At 38.5% G+C, this 21641-nt stretch overlaps 1 protein-coding gene across 9 annotated transcripts in view; it reads right to left on the reverse strand.

The window, feature by feature from the left end:
• Positions 1–21641, reverse strand: part of PPP2R2C (protein phosphatase 2 regulatory subunit Bgamma) — a 209918-nt gene that overhangs the window by 131468 nt on the left and 56809 nt on the right. For 3 of the 9 annotated variants that reach the window (XM_075752528.1, XM_075752531.1, XM_075752529.1), the window contains exon 1: positions 20270–20896. The exons of 4 other annotated variants lie outside the window; for them this stretch is intronic. In XM_075752528.1, coding sequence (XP_075608643.1) covers positions 20270–20339 — 70 coding nt within the window. In that variant the 5' untranslated portion in view covers positions 20340–20896. Of the gene's footprint in view, positions 1–20269; positions 20899–21641 lie in introns of those variants that run through there. 2 more of the 9 variants (XM_075752536.1, XM_075752534.1) reach the window with 2 other exon arrangements.

Raw genomic sequence — 21641 nt, forward strand, 5'->3', positions numbered from 1 at the left:
GCTTACTTCATCCAATTGCTTAGAAAAGTAAGCTACTGCTCTTTTATAAGGGCCTAGTTGCTGAGCCAGCACCCCTAAGGCTATTCCTTGCCTCTCATGAGAAAATAGCCAGAAGGGTTTAGACACGTCAGGAAGACCTAAAGCCGGTGCTCTCATCAGTTCTGTTTTCAGTTGTTCAAAGGCTCTTTTTGCTTCTCCTGTCCAGGTCAACTTTAACTGATTATCTTTTAGTAATTGATTCAATGGTTTTACTAAGAGTCCATAATTATATATCCATAATCTGCACCATCCTGTCATACCTAAAAAGGTCCTAAGTTCTTTCGCTGTTCCCGGCAATGGTGTGCGGCAAATAGCTTCTTTTCGACCTTTACCGAGTTCTCTTTGTCCTCCCGAGATCTCAAATCCGAGGTAAGTGACTTGTTGCTGAATCACTTGGGCCTTTTGCTGGGAAACTTTGTATCCACTCAATCCTAGAAAATTTAACAAGCTCACTGTCCATTGGGCGCAGTCCTCCTTAGTAGTTGTAGCCACTAGTAAATCATCCACATATTATAATAAAGTCCCTGTCTGAGATGGAGGAGTCCATGTTTCGAGTTCTCGGACCAACTGGTTCCCAAAAATAGTAGGGCTATTCTTAAGTCCTAGAGGTAACACCGTCCAAGTTAATTGTGTTTTCCTGCCTGTTTCAGGATTTTCCCATTCAAAAGCAAACAGCTTCTGACTCTCTGCTGCCAAGGGCAGACAGAAAAATGCATCCTTCAGGTCCAGTACGGTAAACCAAATTTGGTCCTGTACTAGCTGATAATTCTTCCCATCCGGTTTCTTCACCGGTAAAATTGGGGTATTATACTCTGATTTACATTATATGAGCAACCCGTATTCTATAAAGTTGAATATTAACCTTTTAAATTCCTTTTTGGCCTCTATTTTTAATGGGTATTATTTTGTCTTACCAGATTTGTTCCAGGTTTAAGGATAATTCTTATGGGTTTCGCTCTTCTGGATCTACTCGGGACCTCATTAGCCCGTGTCAAAAATGTCACTGTATTCTTCACCTCCTCGGGAATTCCTTTGTTAGTCTTAGGTTGCTCCTGCAACATAAAAACTCTTGCCTCAATGGCTTTAGATTCAGGGATTAATAATTGAACTTTTCCATCTTTAAAGGTGATATGCATTTCCAATTTACTCAATAGGTGCCGTCCCAAGAGTGGTATAGGACATTCAGGCATATATAAAAATTGGTGAGTTATCCATTGTTTTCCGAGCTTAAAATTTAAAGGATGGAAAAGGCACACTGTTTCGCTTTCCCTGTGGCACTCACAATGTTTACTGTATCATCGCTCAATTTTCTTTGATAAGTATTTAACAGAATAAGTTGCCCCGGTATTTGCAAGAAAATCTATTTTCCTTTTTCCCAGCTCTACTGTAGCCAGGGGTTCTGCTGGGGAGGTTTCCCCCGGTCCCCTTCAGGACCTAGTTCAAGGGAACTGAGGTTGAAAGGGAGCTGCTTATCGTGCCTCCTCCAGAACCTCTGGACTGATAGGAACAGGACCCCTAAAACGGTCCTTAAATTTCTGATAATCCCATTTTCAATGTCCCAGTTCTTTACAATATGCACACTGATGATCTCCTAAGGTATTAGTGGTATTTTGTGCTGGAGGGGTCTCGCCTCTCCCCCTTGGTATTGCCGTCCTCCCCTGAAGTTAGTTTGCTGACGCTTCCTGCAGTGCAGCTCTCAGGTTACCCTCTCTTTCCCTGTCTCTCCCTGCCTGTCTCCGCTCTTTCATTTTCTGGTTGTTCTTTTCTAACTTCCTTCTACAAAACAACAGCAATTGTAACATTGTATTATATTCCAAATTCTTATTCCTGGGCTGTTTTTAAAACTTCTCCACTCTGATTACTTCCCATTTTACTATCTCGCCAACCACAAACAATCTTTACTATTTCGGTAGCACACTCCTTTTTCTCAAGGGGTTCACACTTTACACTTAGCACACTCTATGTCTGTCCCAGATTGAATTCACAATTTCTGTTTATACCATAAACATTCAAAAATGATTATTGATTCACAATATTTTTGGGGTGTCAAAAGCAATATTCTGATTCCCACATTTATCAACAATTCTACTTCAGGGGCTGCATCATTCGGATTTTTAGTTAATCTTTTAACACAGCAATAAAGGACATCCAAACTTACATGTCAATGCTACTATTAATCTAAATAATTACCCACAAGGGTATCATTAATCATTCGCTTCGTCCTTCTCCGGCTGTTTCCCTCGCGGGATAACAGAACCGCGGATCCGGACTCCACACTCGCTTCGTACGTGATTGTACGTCTCACACACTCACACAAATTCAAACACCTCAAGTTATACTTGAGAAAGAAAAGAAAGAAAAAGAAAAAAAAAAAAAGAAAATTCTTGAAACTGTAACTGTTAAGCTCCTAAACAACCAATACCTCCAGACAGTTAGTTTTCAAGTGCGTGTGTGTGAGTAACAGTAACTGTTAAACTCCTAGACAACCAATACCTCCAGACAGTTACAAGTGCGTGTGTGTGTGACAGTAACTGTTAAACTCCTAAACAACCAATACCTCCAGACAGTTACAAGTGCGTGTGTGTGTGAGAGTAACTGTTAAACTCCTAAACAACCAATACCTCCAGACAGTTACAAGTGCGTGTGTGTGTGTAACAGTAACTGTTAAACTCCTAGACAACCAATACCTCCAGACAGTTACTTAAACAAATAAAAATAAAAACAAAATATTTTAAAGAATACCTTTCAATAGATGGTCCTTGTCTGCCCCCGCAGTGATCCGATTGAGGAGAGGAGTCTCTCCGGAGAAATCCCCGGGGGTACCCAAGAGAGTCCCAATCTCAATGGGTCCTGCAGCCGGGCAGAGAGGGTCCCATCTGGGTCGCCAATCTGAATCAAAGAAAATTCACTCAATAGCCAATGTGACTATTAAGCAGGTATCCTTTATTGCAGCGCTGGGAGTCGCACCGGGATATTTCCACGAACGTGCGTCTCGACGAGAAACAAATTGTTCGTGATTTATATTACAAAAGAGTTTACATATTCATTAGGTTTCTGATACATTTAATACATATTCATTATTATTCCGGGAACTCCTGAATATATGCTAATGTCCTGATACGCCTGCGCAGTTTCTTTCTCAGGTGGTCGTCAGGGGTCGTCCTCCTCAAATCTTCCTCTTTCTCCTCTTCTTCAGTGTACAGAGTTGGGTGACCTCTTCTTCATTATCCCCGTTTTGCAAGCTCAGCAACCTTGTTATCCATCCCGCCCAGATGGTCCCAGGCTTGTTGGCATGTTGGGCCTCCCTTTATCAGGTTGCCTCAAACTTTGTGTCTTTTCTAGTTCATACCCAAGGACTATTCCCTAATTTACGGCTTCTCTTATCCTGCTTCTGCATTCCAACTATTTTATTGATTGTTTTCTTTTGTACTGGAGCATGAGACAGGCGAAGCCTGAGTTTGTGGGGCCTGACTCAAGTATTGCCAAGTTATATTTTTTTTTTTTTAAATTGTTATACGCTAATTAGATTCCCCTATTCACAGGTTACAATAAAGTTAACACAATTTTTACAACTGATTAATTGAAGAAGAGCAAGGAAGCTGGTGGAGGGTCTAGAGAACAAGTCCTGTGAGGAACAGCGGAGGGAACTGGAGTTGCTTAGCCTGGAGAAAAGGAAGCTGAGGGGAGACCTTGCTTTCTACAACTACCTGAAAAGGGGGTTGCAGCCAGGTGGGTGTCAGTCTCTTCTCCCAAGTAACAAGTGATAGGACAAGAGGAAATGGCCTCAAGTTGCACCAGGGGAGGTTCAGACTGGATATTAGGAAAAATTTATTCACTGAAGGGTTATCAAACACTGGAAACAGGCTGCCCAGGAAGTGGTTGAGTCACCATCCCTTGAGGTATTTAAAAGATGTGTAGATGGGGTGCTTAGGGGCATGGTTTAGTGGTGGACTTGGCAGTGTTATGTTTATGGTTGGACTTGATGATCTTAAAGGTCTTTTCCAACCTAAATGATTCTCTGATTCTAAGTGAGGACTACTGCATTTGGCACACAATTTTTCGTCCCAACAATGCAACTGTGCTAATTCTTCAGCCATGGTCTGGTCTGTTCCTTGATAGTGGGTTAATCTTTGAGGTAATGCCTCAACCAAAGCACTCTGGAATGTTCCTAACAGTAATCATTGACTACAGGGAGACTCCTCATCAGCTTCAGATTGAGTATTTACCTAAATGTTCTGCACATAGCTCAAAAAAGCCACTCTGTCATTATGATACCACCACAATATGAACTGTAGGAAGCTGTAAAAGCATAATTTAGGGGTACGAAATGAGCCTAACAAATAAGCACAAACTCAAAAGTACCCAAAGGGGCAAATCAAGGGGAAGAATTACTTTTTTGTTAAGACATGTATTTTTTTTATAGTTCTGGTAGAGGTAACTCTGAAAAATATCTGTAACAAATAAATTTATGTAAGGGCTGAAACTATTTTACTGACATTCATGAAATATCCTGTAATTTTTTTCAGAGAGATTTAATTATACCTTTCATGCTACTCATCCATTGAAAGATCTTCTGGTTAGCATTAATTTGAATTCTGTTGCAACATAAATTAATACAACTTAGACACATTTATCAGCCCTTTAAATAACAAACTGATAATGTGTCCAGGCAGTATATTCTTGAAAAGAAGAAAAAGACATGCAATTAAAACCTGAACTACAATTACTTTGCATTTCAGAAAGTTAAAAAATAGCCTGAAGCAACATTACCTCAAAGAGAAAATCTGGACAGTAGCTTTACTCCAAGAAAAGACATAAGAGTATTTAAAAGAAAATATGTAACAAGAGTAAATAATATAGAAGGAGCAGGCAAAAAAGGTCAAAAGAAATGGGTTTGTACCCATGTGTTATTATAATTTTGAATACATTAAGCTCTTAAGGAAACTCGCAAAGACGGTATTAAGGTCACAGTATTCAACAGGATAATTTTAATAGTAGCCTAAATTTAATAAATTATATTATGCATGAGAATTTCCATGTAGATTTCCTAACCCATTATGCAAACAAAATAAAATTATAATTCTAACTGGTCATACTAAGTACGCAAAATCTGTTCTTTTGGCTAAAGAATAAATTTCTGATAGGCTAAACGCACAGTTTGCTGGTGAACAGGAATGCAATAAACCCCAAGAAAATTAACTAACACCTTTAACAAATACACATAGTTCCAGCTCCCAGAGTGTTTTTCATGTGAAACATTTCCTCACCATATGTAGAAAAATCTAAGCTTTGTAGAATCTAAGATTTCTGAATACAGTGAAGTTAGGCCAAATTTCCACCTTTACCTATTTTTGTCCTAAAGAACAAAACCAGTAATGGTATTGGATCTCTGAAGATTCAGCACACTGAGATTCCCAGAAGGGTTTTTGGTAAGCTGTTACTTTATCCATTCCTGCACCGAGGCAGATAAACTCTTCAAAAAAAAACTTTTGCAGTATCAGGGGTTATATACTACATCTCCAAAATGTATATAACGTAGTACTGAAGATAAAAGTAACAAAGGTTACTGTACAAAGTAATTAGAAAAAATAGGTGTAGAGATTAAAAACAGGACTCTCAAAGCACAAACAAAATTTGCGGTTTGAATATACAGACATATATTTTTATGGACTTACAGTATGTACATACAATACAGCTATGCAAAGCCATGCACCCTGATCCAATCCCACTGGAGCCAGTGGCAGGTTCTTAACAGACTTCATGTGTGTCATCACAACTACATAAACCTATAACAGCCTATCAGGATTTTAAAGAAGAAATTGTTGCTGTTTGATGGAAACGCAGATTTTGGTGTCCTAACAAAAATAATTTCAGATTTTTAAAAATTCACCAGAGTATAACAAATAAAACTTAATTAAAAAAACCAACTTCATACAACTTCCATTATTTCCAGTCACTTCCAGCTGTAGAGTGGTAAACTTAAAAAACTTAACACCACTAGTCTGCCAGGCCTCCTTCCAAAGTCAGAAATTCTTTTTCAGTTAGAAGGGTGTAGAAGTACAGACTCTTGAAATCTCAAAATGACCCTTCCCTTGCACCTGAGGGTCATACACAGATTAATCAATCACTCCAAGTCCAAGATGATTTTGAGCCACATCTGTGTCCTTTAATGACAGTAAAAGAATGGTACTGAGTAGCAATTCCAGGTCTTGGACTACACAAAATTCAATGGATATAAGAACAGAGCGCAGAAAGAACTTGGCACAGAGTGCCAAATGAGTTATGGTTTTGGCGGGATTTCCATTTTCTTCGATAAAGATTTCTGGAGCTTGAAGAGTAGCAAGTACTGCAGATAAAAGCAAAGTATCACTACAATCAAGTCAAGCAGCAAATGGAAAAAGAAAAATTGTAGTCAAGGAAGGAATGCCTATATTTCCATCTCCTTATTTCTCTCCCCAGCACTGCTTGGATCTACATATTCCTCACTTCTCCAAAGTCTGAGCAGGGAATACTACTTCCAAATAGAGACATGTTGAGAATTTAAAGCTTTGGGGCCCTGCTTGAACAGATATGGAATAGTTGCCTTCTGGCAGGAATTAATACTGGTATGGAAATTTCACAAAAGGAATTAAAAGATGGTCTGGAAAGTGGCCAAAAGAACATCAAAGGAACTTTAGCAGCATGAAGACACATACCAGAAGCCCACGAAAGAGGACTTCAAGGTGGACTGTTAGGTTTAAAAAAGTATCTGTTGCCTGGGTAGAAGGCTGTGTGAACCAGGGGAAAATGTAAATTATTCTTGCCAAATACCTAGTCCCAAAATATCCACACTCTCTTGTATAATTTCCAGTGTTGACTACGTGTCAGACATCTAGAACAGATGTGTTTTAGATTCAGCCTAAATTTTGAACTATAAGAACTGACCAGCATATCCTTCTTCCTCCTCTTCAAGTGTGGTATGTTAATGGGATCTGAGATTCAGATTCTGGAAAACACCAGCTATCTGTGAGCTAAAACATATTAAACACAGAGAAACTATTGCTCATGTCTTACATCACATCTGTTGTGGTAAATATATGATATAGGTATCAGTATTTATGATGGTAAACTGAGACTTAACAAAAACATTGGTATGATGAAATTCACCCCAACTAGAAACAGTGACAGCAAAAATAAATTTGGGAAGATTATGTAGGGTATAGGCAGACCTAGGTAGCTTTAAATTAGCTGAAGACCCTAGTAGGCTTGGTTGCTGCTAATAGACCAACCGCGGCAGCACAGATCTCATTATTTAACCCTGCTTTTTTGTAACTTCATTAAAGACTTAATCTTCAGAAGTAGTAGTAAGGGTAAAAAATGTGATTGTTATGTTTCCAGTGTTGTCACACAAAGGGCTGATAGCAGCAGCAATTCAGGGTTGCATTGCGAGGCTGGTGTACTCACCACCACCTTGATACGTTGCAAGTGGGAAAAGGAGTAGCAAATGGAGCACAGACAGAATCCACATGCTTATTCACGTATTTCCTGGATATCCAAAGCATTTCTGTTTTAATATTAACTTCTGCATTTCGTTTGTCTGCAATGTAAAAAAGTCTGTCCTCTCTGAAACAGAAGCTAACAAAACTTTCAAAATAATTTCTTCTCTCTTTTTATCAGAATATACAGAGGGGGAGGCCAGAACATGTCTTCACTGAGACTCTCTCACAGATCTGCAGGAATAAACTGGCCTCAGAACAATCAGATATTTAACAGAAACACAACATCAAAAGTGGAAAGCTTTTAAAGCAGCTAGCTTCAAAAGAAATGGACCATCCATGGATATGATCTGGGTAGCCCTGAGGATTCCGAATTGGATAAAAGCTTCATGGAACTGTTGGGTTATTGCTTTTAAGACTTATTAGGATGAATAGGTGCTTTGCCTCATCTCTATTTCTACTCCATGTGCTACTATTGCACTCTTTTGATAAACTCTGTTCATCTTTCCATCAGCAAAAGCAGTTTCATTAAAAATAAAATGAAAACACTTCCAGAAAAATCTTCCTGTGCTCCAGCAGAAGGTTTCTCACAGAACAAGGAACAGAAAAAAACAACGACACTCTACACAAATGCATGAGAACCACCACTGACAAGCTAAAGCACAAAACTACCCCAAATTTCTCGTCCAGGATGAACAAACCAGTGGAGTTACTATTTTTAGATCAAACTACTGTGCTCAAGTTTGCTAGAAATGTGTTGCACCTCTTCTAGCGGCAGGTTCCACCCACGATGGCAAGTCCTTGTTAAAATGTTTATGTATCTCTTCTTGTCACGTGTAGTCAAATCTCATCTAGCTACCTTTTATTTATTTCAGATGCAGATATTAGCACTGTTTAACTAATAAATCTTGCCTTGCAAACTCCTACAGAGTTTCACTTATACAATAAAACCGCAAATTCTGGACTCACAATTTCTGGACTGCATTGCAACACTGCAAAAGCACTTCTATTGCTCAGTTTTGAAAGTTTACTCTGAGAAGTTCCTTTATTCCTCCTCAAGCTCAGTTATTTGGATTCTATTATTGTGATAGAGCATATATTTTAGGGATCCTCAGTTAACAACTTGTTAATTCAAATACTGACCCCATTAACCTATGATACAGATCTTTCAAAGAATGTAAAACTGCAGAACTAGTATGCTCTCCTAAGTTACTCTAAATCTGTCAAGCTGCACAATGAAACAACATTTTAGAAATGGTAGCCAACAGATGAATACAGTAGAAAAATCAGATTTAAAGCCAGCCAAAATGATTAGTGGTAGCTTCAAAGTTAAAAGCATTTTTAACATAGAAATTTACATTTTAAATCTTGGCAAAATTCCGATAAGGTTTTCTATTTAGTCTTAAAATTTCAAAAGTATTTAGAGTTATGGGATGCATTACTGTCTTGGACAATGAAGATCCACAAACATATATGCTCATATGCACAAATAAATTTATGAATGGAGATTTCTGGATCAGAGGTGACTTAGCAAGAGGGACATTGAGAGCTTAGAAAAAGAAAACTCTGCCAAAGCAGGTATTTTTTAAAGAAAACTGTGTAAATTCAATTGCTAACAATAATATGCCAACCGTAACAACTGAATTCAGTCATTAAAATGTAAAAATAAAGGAATAGCTTCCTGTGCTAACCTCAATATAACTACAACTATTAAAGCTCATCTGTAATAACCAGGCTGATGTTTGCTCTGTGGAGTCCGAATCGCTAATTCCTCCAATTTACACCAACTCCTTGGCTTTCAGGAACAAAAATCGTTTTCTGTCTAAATATACTTACACTTAACAATCAGAAATGAATCCCTCTGCAAACAATTCTCTACACTGGCAATCATCTTTGTTAGTAATTATTTATAGTGTAGAAGCATCAAAGCTTTCTGCTTTCAGATTTAGCATTACTACTAATATTACCATTTCCCAGGTACATCCAGAAAAACTGTCAAACGTTTTTCCAATATACTTATAGCTCGTATTTCCCCCTGTCCTTTTACTGTGCATAAATATTACAAAAGCCTTTTAAAAAGGTCATTTTGAAGAAGCATTACAGTAAGCATTACATTACAATGTAAGCTTTTACAACGCTGACCGAAACATTAACGCTGGTTCTGGTGCACGTTTTGATAGAGGGAACTAACACTTAAGGGAAATAGCAGGACCATTAACTAGCTTAAGCCACATATCTAGTAATCTTAACCCTTACGTAAGATGTTTTAACAAGAACTAGCGTAAGGAAGGGTCAAGATGACCCTTCATTCTGCTTGCATTTTTGTAACCAATCACAAGATAAGGAGGTAGTAAATCAGAATGGAATGAACACGGAGGATTCTCTGCTAATTAGGAACCGGTCTGAGTAAGTTTTGTGGTGAAGGTGAAAAGTGCACAGTGAGGAAGACATACGGCCTTCATCCCTAAGACCCCGGCCCACGACCACCAAGAGGCACTGCGCGTGCGCAGCTGAGAGGAGTTAAAGGCGGAGACAATGGAAATGAACTCATTGTAATAAGACCGCCTTTCCACAGACAGATCATAAATACGTATAGGCGCTTTTTGAATACGTAACATTTTGTTGTATAAAATTCAAAGGGAATTGCTGCAAGGCGCGCACGATTTTGGTGGGGTGACCCCCCGTGCTGCCCAGCGCTGAATAAACATACCTACTTTACAACTTTCCCAGTTGTGGAGTCCAATTTTCCGCACATCAGTTTAACAGTTTGCATGGAGCTGCAACGGGACCCTGCGGACAGATGGCAACTTTGCACCTGCGGAAGTCAGCACTGCTCACAGCACCCTGTGCCCTCAGGAGCAGGCTGGTGTGGGGTTTCACTCTCTGCTAGCAAGGGACTTATAGCAGGGGACAAAAAGCAGGACAAGTTCGCTGGCATTTGTTGGAGAAGCTGGACTCTTAGGTTGGTGGGCGAATTCTTTCGCTTTGGTCTCCTCTCTGCTGACATTCCCCCTGTGATGGGACAGGCTCCAACAGCAGCAGAGAAGGAAGGGTGGGCAGCCCAAGCTACAGCCTCCGCTGGAGAATGGACTACTTGCTGGCAATAACTGCATCCACAAGCAGTTCCAAGCCAAACCCCAAATTTAAAAAACCTTGAAATTAATTTGAAGGTATGAAAAAGTAAAAGAAACATTCTCAGTATTTCAACCTAACCGACAAGTTGGGAAAGATCAACACAACAAACAGCTGCCTGTTTATACTTCATGCAACTCATACTCTGCAGTAATTTCAGCAGGACAGTTCAAAGTTTAAGCAACTAAAAACCTTCACTTGGACATAGTGTAACTTCGCAGGTAGTCAATCTTAAATTTTTAATATAATTGGTCGATTTGCAATGTCATTACTGCTAACAGATCCAACGTATTTGTTTTTCATTTAGCACCTTTGTAACATTTACACAGTGTCACAAAAAGCCTCTACTCTATATGACCCATTTTCCTGAACTGCAAGCGGAAGCACAGAAATGTTAAACTTAACAATTAAGTACATACCTAACTGGAAGATAAAATCCATGTTCAAGTAATCCATTTTTCAGAAAACTGTAACTCACCACCACCACTGGGGAAGACCAGAACCACCGGACACTGCTTCTCATAGCCATGGTATAAGGAAAGCTTCACCCCAGTCACAGACCAAGTCTCACTTCCCTGTTCAGCAAACACTGGCATACATCGACCAAAATAGTCCATGAATCATATGGGACTTGAAAGACACGCAGTGCCCTACATACAAGCTCTTACTGTCCCATCTCCCATCACTGAAACTTCTACATAGCCAGACTAATACTTCTAGATTCACATTTCAAGCATAGCAACTGGCAGGAATACAGACACACCACAAAACATATACTAGTCAGTCATCCACAAGACTTCTGTGAGTGTAACATATACACAAAAGCATGAACGCACGCAACATGCAGAAAATCAAATTCACATTGCACTCAAGCAATGAGAAGCACCACCATCCATATGGCCATTCCTTGACTCTTAGCATCAGGTGTTCTAGGAATTTCTTTAAGACATGTAATAATTCACAGCTACCTATTTCAAAGACACTGCATATGTGAATTCTGCTTTGAGCTTCACTACTGATTAAAGAGAATGTACTTGACCTAAATCTTCCATTCAAAAGAAGACTACAGAATACACATCTGACTTCATCTTGCAGTGGTTATTCCCATATCACAGATCTGCATGTGGAAATGAAAAATATCAAATCAAGCAGGGTGTCAAAATTAACATGTAGCATGACAAGAGTCTTGTGTGCTACCTTAGCAGCCAATTTTGCCCTGCATTTACTAGGCCACTGTGCCTATTTGTTGAATTTTACTAATTGATTATTATTAATGAATTTCTTAGTTGAATTTTCCTTTTTATCATATTTCAATGTAGAAATAAAGACATTCCATCAGAAATTATTTATAAAATAGTGACAGAGCCTGATTTACAGCTATAAATTTGAAAACCCTGGTAAGATTTATTAAAGACCTTGTGCCAAGTTCTATCATAAATTGAAACCTCTCAAAGTTAATAGAACGTGAGGTTGCACTGACTGGATAAAATTTTAGAAATAAATTATTGAAAACTGGTGACTAGCTCACTGTTTGAGAACTATTTTTTATTTGAAATACTCATTTAAAATCTTAGCTCAGGAAGAAATAATATGGATCCATTAAAAACAAAGAGAAGGAAATAAGCAATCACTTATTATTAATTGAACACTGTTGATCTTTATTTTTTACTAGAAACTGGCCCAACAGGCAGAGCATGCTATGGCTGTGTTTAATGCAATCAGTATTATCACAGGGCAGCATTAACCTCAGAATTTATGCAAATGGTGTTATTTTGCACAGTCATTGACTGCTTGCAACGCCTAGGTCACATGAATAACAAAAGCACTACACATGGGAAGAATTAAGGTGACAATTTATTAAGTTCTATTCAGACTTGAGTTGAACTGGAACTAGAGGATAATAAACCAACTCTCAGTCCTTTACTTTCTTCTGCACTCTGTTCTTAAGTAAAACACTCACAAATGTGTTATATTAGACACAGATGTTTCCATCATCATCTTTTCATTTTTAAACAGATGAATCAGTAAATATGAAAGGAAAAGCACTGCTATATCTAACAAACAGATCCCAAACCCCTGTCATATTAATAATTCACCAGAGTCACTGAACTGCATGACATGTCGTGCTGAAAGATGTTATTAGAAATTGTGTCTCTTAATGTACGTTTTTATTACTTGTATTTGCACTAGCAAAATACAGTCTGCTCTCATTTGCATTTAAGCAATAAAAATAGCAGGTACAATAGTTTTTCAGCAAGGAAGCATACCTGAGAAAAGGAACTCTCTTTCTATATATAAGGCTGCTTTATCTTGGTTTTTGTTCTTGGTAAAGAATTGGGGAACTTTCACCAGGAACCGGTAATTTAGACCACATTCATCACTAAAGGCAAACTTAGCATTACCCTAAGAACTACAGAAATAGTCGATAAAGAAAGTGCCTCAATATGGCTAGAAGTGCATTTAAAACCCTATCTTGTTTAAAAAAAAAAAAATCTCCATAATAACTTCCTCTAATTTTCTGAGAAAATTACCTAATCTAGCATCCTTTCCCTGGCCAAAACAATTACACCGATATTAGCCAGCAAATAAATACCTTGCCTTCTCTTAGCATACACTCTTCTATACAAAGCCTTCCTACGGTAGATGAAACACACTGTGGAAAGTCTCAAAGATCCCGAAACTAGTAATGATGTAGTAACACAACATAAGCAGTAATGATTGATGGCCTTTTTATGGCTGTAATAAAAGATACTCCATTCTTTTTTCTATTATAAAATATTCAGTGTTATTGTATCGTGTTTCACATTTTAAACTGATGTAAGAACCACATCTATTATTCTCTAAACTCACCATTTAAATATATGATACATTGCTGAAATGTCTGAGGTCTACGTAGAAAACAAAATATATTGCAAAGTACAGTTTTCTTTCCATAATGATGCATATGCTAAATAAACTGCTCCTGCAGTGAACGATGACACTGACTCTGCCTGCGCAGTGTTGTTTAGTTTTACATTATTCAATGCTTTTGAATTGTCAGATTCAATTAGAAAGAAATCTGGCTTGCATACATCACATTTTATACCTGTATTTTATCTTACACATACACCGTACTGTTGACCTCCTGAACTTCCATTTTTAAGGTTTATATGTAGCTAAATCTATTACATGCAGTAGTTATGTAGTTAAATTACTATAAACATTTCTATTTATAATGTTTCTAGTCCATATTTATCTATATATCATAATATACGTATGAATAAATGGCATGTAGGCTAAATTGCTGAAACTAACTGATCTTTTTGTGCCACTCAGACACTGCTGGCACCTGAGAAAAGTCCCAGATTGGCACAACCAGGTTCTTTTGCAGCTCTGCATACTCACTGTCATGGAAGCAGCTTGGCTTGTTTATCATGTAGCTAATATTCTAGACTTTCTTTTCTTTTGTTAATACATCTTATTCACTTCTCCAGGACCTCTAACACTACACAGCAACTATATATAGTTATTATTCAGTTACTGAGTGAGAGATCATCTGTTGACTGCATATGAGTGCAAAGAGAGCCAAGGTTGCCATCGGTCCCTGAGGACAACCCACCAAAACCAGCACTCCAGCATTAGAGATTTATGCCTTTGCAAATAAGAAAGATTGCAACCCAGTTTAGTCACGTTTGGTAACATCTTACAGGGTACATGTGAATAATTGTCATGTGGAGGCATGACGTTATTCGGAGATCCAAACCTAGTTAACTCCATGCCTTTTAAGCATGTCTCGCAGCTCAGAGTGGCTTGAAGAGGTCTCTTAGAAGAATCTAACAGCCAGTCGGTAAACTAACCCCTTCCTTGAAGAGGCACGTCTTTTGAGAAGGCAGTAGCAAGTTAACACTAACATGTCCCTGCTCTCTGGAAATGCTGGGAACAGCAAATTAAGAAAGACCAAAGTGCCAGTCTAGGGTCAGAACTGTCCTAATCCTACTCCTAATTATTTCTTCAGAAAGCAGATTTGGCAAGTAAAATAGAGGTGATGATATTATGGATGCCTAACAGACATGGAATGTCTGTGCAGTACTTTCAATGTGTAGCTGGTATTGTATAGTGGCAAATCTTGCTGATGGTGTAATTTGCTTTGGCTAAATCTATACCACATATTCCAGGCTTGCCTGAACAAATTGCTGTCTCATGTTACCCATACTGGATGTTGCCTTAAATGTCTGTGCTATGCAGATCCAAGCTTTCGGTAGCATCAACGTTTGATTTTCCTGCGTGCTGAACCACGTATCCAGCTGCAGGCTTGAGCAAACAGTTCAGGCTTCAGTGCAAGCCAGTGACAGCTGTGCTCTAGCCCTGTCTCCATGGCTTCTCCCAGCTAAGCTGCATGAATAAAGATTACAAAGTCAGCAACATCACTTGGATAGAATAAACCTTATTAATCCAAATCTTCAAGGCTACCCACAACACTCATTTGAAAAGCATTGTCAATGAAAGAAGAACCAAATCCATGCACAAAAAGACATAACTATATCCTGTTTAACAAGGGGCAAAGCTATGCTTTAACAGGGTTTACCTCTGTTCATACTTGACTTGAGGAAAAACATAAATAACACAAGTGACTAGAATAAGAATAAGCCATAATTTCTAGGGTCATTCTAAAACTGTTTCTAAATGAGTTTTCTAAAAAGATAAAAATCATCAATGTTCACACATAAATCCTGAATTGCTGGAGGTTCAGAGAGGAAAACTTACCTCTTGTACTTTTCTTAACAAGCTTATTTCTGAGAATGGCTGGTCACAAGTGAACAGACTAGACTGATGGTGAGCCTGAGCCAGTAAAGCAGTACCTGGTTCGCTATATTCATCCAATACTCTCAGGTACTCAGCTATTATTCAAATTGTATTTGAGATGTTTATGAAAGACAAGTTCATAAATTCATTTCTTCTTGGCAGATGAAAATGATAAATTCCCTTAACTTTGATTAATGAGGATCAGAGATACTAATTTCCTTGGGGGGGGGGGGAGGGGGGAAGCCCCCAAAATCTGCAGAGGATTTTTCTTTAAAATCATTAGGAAAAACCCTATCTTTTTTCATCCTCTATAATAAATGTTTCACATGGTTATGATTCAATATGTTTTACACTACACTGGTAATTCTCATTATTCTTCTAATATCACATTTGAGGAGGTTAATACACCATTAACATGATTAACTTTTTAATAGAAGTTAAGCCACATGGAACCAATCTGCACCGTTTGGCTCTATAAATGACTAGATAGTGAAGGTCAGCTTCTGCCCCACCGCACCTGTGCAACTTCACTGGCTTCACTTGAATTTGCAGGCCTAGACCAAGGGAGGAACCTGTCTCTCTCTAGAAACTGAGAATATAAGGAACTTTTTTTTTCTTCCCAAAACAGGAAGAATGCATAAAAAGGCAGGGATGAATCGATACGCTAGACATGTCTGCATACAACCTGCAGAAAGCCTTTGCCACCAGAGAAGCATTTCTCCAGACAAATGAGGGTTCATGGATATGAATCACATCCTTCAACACAGTTTGGTATGGATAGTGAATTTTGTTCATCATTTCTCTGTCAATCATTAAGTCTGTAAAATACAGAGTAACTGAATTAACAGTGCAGTTGCTCAAAGGAGCAGCACCGTCGTTTCTCACAACAGTTTGCCCCTGCCAGGAATACAGCAACCATATCACACAATTCACTGTTCTGAATCAGATCCTGTGTGCCTGATCCCAGGTCCTGAGGCAGCAAAGCACATCAGCAGTCCTGTCAGTTTTACCGTTAAGCACAGGTAATGTCAAGGGACCTCTGGGACTGAAGGACATTCCCTGAGCCCAAAAGCACACGTCTTTTCCCTCCTTTATCCCTTCCCCAAACTCCACTCCCTGTCCCCAATTTTGTTGCCATCTCCCCTAACAGACTTTGCCTATGAAGGCTCAATGTTTCTCTCGTCCAGCCCATCTTCTTCCCCATGTTACACTGTGTCTCTCCTCTCTTCTCTGTTCTTCTAAAGGTGTTGTGGAAATAATACATTTTACTGACACCACACCTCCTGGGCAGCTGGTTCCCACAGCTGGGGTGAAAAAGGCAATAAAGATAAAACACAGCTCAGCAATGAATCACAAGCCTGAACTGATCTCAGAGGTCATCTAGTCCATCCCTCTGCCCCACGGGAGGCTCAGCTATCCCCAGGTCATTTCTTACAGACATGCTTTGAAAAACTGCAATGATAGGAACTACACAAGGTCCCTAGGCAATATATCCCAGTGTTTCACCGCTTTCGCATAAAAAAGTTCAATCTTTTCTCAAAGGTCACATTTTCTAGGCCTCAGGTCTTTCTCTTCTCTTCCTTTACAAGTCTCGTCAGGTCTTTTCTGCTTTCCCCACAAAAAGAACTCAAATTAAAGCAGTTTCCTTCAAAAAACACTTTTGAAAGTGATCATTGAAAAACTTACTGTATATTGCTGCTGGAATTAACTTGCCTTTTTCCATTGTGCAACTGTAACATACTTTTAAGACTTATAATGGCAAAATTATTCAAGTCCTGCTTGTTTCAACTCCGTTCGTTTTATTGCAGATATGCAATCTAACAGGAGAAACAAGTCTAGGTAGTCACCGTTGTCATATCTGCATCTAACACCTATTACCAGAGACAGTATAACGTAACAGTAAAACACGAACCATCAAATCAAGGGATTTTTGAGATTTAAAAAAGCAATTCAATTTTCCATAGTCAAGGTAAAGTCACACTTGATACAGATAACCCTAACATTACAAAATAATGACCTATCAAAGAGATGAAATTGAACTTTGCTCAAACAAGCAAGCAAGTTTTGTTAGGAACACACTTGGTCCAGTAGTGAGATCAGAGCAAATCAGATTTGGCTCACAGTTTTCCTGTACCCAGTAAATTCATATGTCACCCAATTTTATTTCTTTTTTTTTTAAATCACGGAAGAAGTTAAAGAGGAAGAGCATTAAAGCAATACTATATAGTTAACCCACATCTTGATTATTGTTGGCTTTACTTTGCTCAGGGAATAGAGAGGAAGAAAGTGCATATAAAGGTCAGAAATACCTCCTTTTGTAAATGAATTTAGTCTGCTGCATGGAGCAGCAAGGACAGAGGACACCCCTTACCAAGATTTTAAAATTCTGAAAACAGAAGAAAAAAATTGAAGTTATTCACAGATAACAACAAATCAGTAACTTCTCCAATACACTGGATACAATATAAACTACTTCTTTGTTTTAAATAGTGGATTACAAAAGCCAAAGACCTCAAAAGAAATAATTGAGTTTGACCTCAACAAAATTATTTTCCAGTATAACGAAGCAATGCATTAGTGGCTGCAACTGTGTTTCTATATGTATGTTACTATCATACACATATCATAGGACCAAATGGAAAGACTGTGAAAGCACTTCAGGCCTTTACAGACAAGAAGTGTTAAAGGTTGTTTCATGGAGTCAAATCTTCAAACAAAATTTAAAAAAAAAACAACCACCCCACGCGCGCACACACACACACACAAAAAGAACAAAACAGAACAAACAAAGCACATTTTAAGCATCAGTTTAACTTACATCTTCATTATGCATTTTAAACAAATTATATCAATGAGAAATTAAAATTTGTCATGGTCCTCTTTGAGCTGAAAGTGTCCCTGGAAAAATTTCAGATAAATGCATTCCCTCATGTTTTTCATGATCTTTTAAATGGTGTGGCAATGTCAGATACAACAGATGTGAAGAATTTTATTACAGCTGACCAACGAGCATTCCCAAGAAACACTACACAGTCGGAGCTGAAGAACTAACACTTTGTTACTGAACATTTCCTATACTTCATCTACCTCAAAATCAGATGCCAACATATTTCATCATGACTTTTGATCACAGGGAAAATATAATGCAAGCCAACGTTGATATTCAAGGTATATTTTGACCCATTTCAGACAAGCCACTCCGTGTGCAATCACAGAAGAACATCCAGTCCTTCTGATCCAAATATCAAGTGAAGATAAAACATGAGAAAATCTAAAACTTGCCTCAGCAATGTCCCCAAAAATACTAAAAATCTCCATCTAATTTTTAAAATACCCGTAACACACAAAAGAGAAAAATATTGATTTGCAAAATCCACAAGGGATTATTTTTCTCAGATTACAAAACTGACAGACTTGAAAGTCTAAATTTTAACATAGCTGCACATGCCCATTAAATATCCATCTGAATCTCAACATGTAGAAATTAGACTGCAGTAATTATACTGTGCATTTTTCAGAATATAAAGTATAATTTTATAAATTTAAGACAAATTTTTCTTCAGTGACTACACCTCAAAACATAAATCATTAAGACAAAAAGAATTAACCAAAAATTCAAAACAAAATAAAAAAATGCACCAAAACATGAACCAGTATGCAAAGAATGTCCTAGAGGCAAGATTAGCGAACAATTACACCGGCCGGTGGTAACAGTGATAGTACATAGGATTTTTCATTTTTCTTCTGAAAAATCTGCTTTGTGTTCCCAGTATGGCAAAATCATCCTGCTGTTTTCTACATTCTAAAAAAATGCAAATCATCAATAATCAAGAGAGCATAAGCTGATCACATTTCAGGATGCAGCATGGGAGTATTAAGTGACCGAGCATTGATCAAGTGACGACAGAATCTGGAGACTGAGTCTCAAGTAGTATTGGTTGACCCTGATGTTAAGTATGGTCATATTATATAAGCCTACACTGAAGTACTGTCTCTGCTGCTGGAAAGTGCTGCTAAAACCCTGCACACACAAATATATTTGCAAAGTCAAGCACCTAGAAATATATTTCTCCCGTTCGATCATGAATCTTAAATTGTCCTGCTGTTAAACCAACTTTCTGGCAAGGAAATATGGATCAGCACCTGACTCAACCATTTCACTGGTCTCAAGGAAAATTCTCTCAGCATTTAATGTGTGTCACCTGCAGGAAAATTCCTTTTTATGTAATAAGCTACCAGCCATTGAATGATTTAAAATGAAGCCACCTTTTCTTTTCTTGTGCACCTTGCACATACGCAGAAGATGGAAAGAAGGCAGCAGTATTTCAAAAGATTATGCTTACGTATCCCTTCTACATGTATACGGTTCTCTAGGGAACAATCAACTCAGCAATGTCTGTGATGCTCAAGCTATAATTACCAAAATGAGATGTATAACCTTTATTACACCAGCAAACAGTTAACTTTACAGATTATTTCTCTCACTTTAGTGCTCTAAAATCTTTCATCTTTAAGTAATCAACTGCTACCAATCTTCCACATTGCAGCTACTATGCATTCAATGCCAGGTGCTGCACACCTCACTAGCACAAACTCAGCACAATGCAAGACCTTCTTTAGCCCATAGTTTCATATACTGCCATAGCATAATAGAATGCCTTCGGGATTTAGCAAATTCAAACAGATTCTGTTGCTACATCACACAGAAAAATGCCTTGAAAGTCTCCCTGTTTAAAAAAAAAAAGGCAAAAAAGGAACAGCCTACATCTCCAAATATGACAGTGCATTCCTGGCATAGAATATGCAATGCAAGAAGAGAATAATGACAGCATTTATGTTACCTTCAGTCACATAGTTGTGGTCTCGAAGAAAGCTGTGGTTAATTTTTCGTGTGTCCGTGTCCTCGCCCATTTACAGCAGGATTACTCAGCATGCCTATCCGCAGTGGACTGATAGCATCAGCAGAGGTCGTCACAAGAGCACCATCCATGCTGCCACTGCCTAGCAGAGGCGGAGAACACACTGGGCTACTGAGCACAGCATAATGAGAGCTAGTGATGCAGCACAGATTTGGGGGGGTGGGGGGGTGGCAAATAACGATCGGAGAAAAAAAAAAAAAGGAAAAAACAAAAAAGAAAGAAAAAGAAGTAAGGGGAGAAGGACGGAGGGAGAAACGGCTCCAATAAATTATGAATGCCGAAAGCCAGTAGGGAGCTTGCGTGAAGGGAATACAGGCACTTCTCCTGCAGTTAAAGAATAACCCAATTGTTTAGTCAGATACTCCTTAAACAAGTGCCCACGCAGAGTCTCCTCCAAGTGCCTGCTGCTGGGGATCTTGCTGGATGCTGTAAAGTGGCAATCAGCGTACTGCAGCAAAACCCGCCCGGAGAAGGGCTCTGATTGCTGTTGCTGCTACTGCTGTCATATGCCTGTGCTGCATCAGAGCAGGCCCCTCCCAGTCAGCCGCTCGCTGCCCAACCGCACCAGATCTGCATGTAGTAAAGTGAAAAATGAGACTGCAGGTAATTATTTTAGCTCTTCTGCTGCTAAGATGGGCAGGGAAAAAAATTTAAGGGAGGGGATGAGGGAGAAAAAAAACCTTCAAGCTGTTTAAATGGGTTTGCATTGACACATACTGCACACTAACGTGCGGCCACAATTTTGTGCTAGTCGATACTGTCACACGTAGCAAAAGCAACAGTCGTTCAATGTCAGCTTGTATAAATATTACTGAAATTGCCAAATATCTGCCTATGCAAGTGGAATCGTTAGAGGTAAAGCAACCATTTGGGAAAAGTAAGATAAAATAACTGTCATTTATCTTTTTTTTTCCCAGTTTTGTAGATAAAAGACAAATTACAAAGTATGAAAAAAATGATGGCCATAAAACAATCTGTGTGACTTCCCTGGATAGGGAAGGAAAGCTGGACAAAGGGAATGTTTGCGGGTCATGGGCTTTTCTTAGGTCTGCTACTTTCATTCACTGCATTTTTCCATCACCTTGGAAAAGCAACGTCAAAATCTGTATGCTCAGAAATAGGAAGACAAGTAGAAGAGGAAGATTACTCATGTTATAAAATAAAGCTTGTTCTTTAGTCCAAGTGTTTAATGGCTTATTACAGCAAACATCTTTCAACTGACCAGACAAGCAGTTTCCTTAAGCTTTCAGTATCTGCTCATGAAACCATGAACCATTTGCTGCAGAAGGCATGT

This window comes from Balearica regulorum, chromosome 4, assembly GCF_011004875.1.
Source record: "Balearica regulorum gibbericeps isolate bBalReg1 chromosome 4, bBalReg1.pri, whole genome shotgun sequence".
Lineage (NCBI taxonomy): Eukaryota > Metazoa > Chordata > Aves > Gruiformes > Gruidae > Balearica > Balearica regulorum.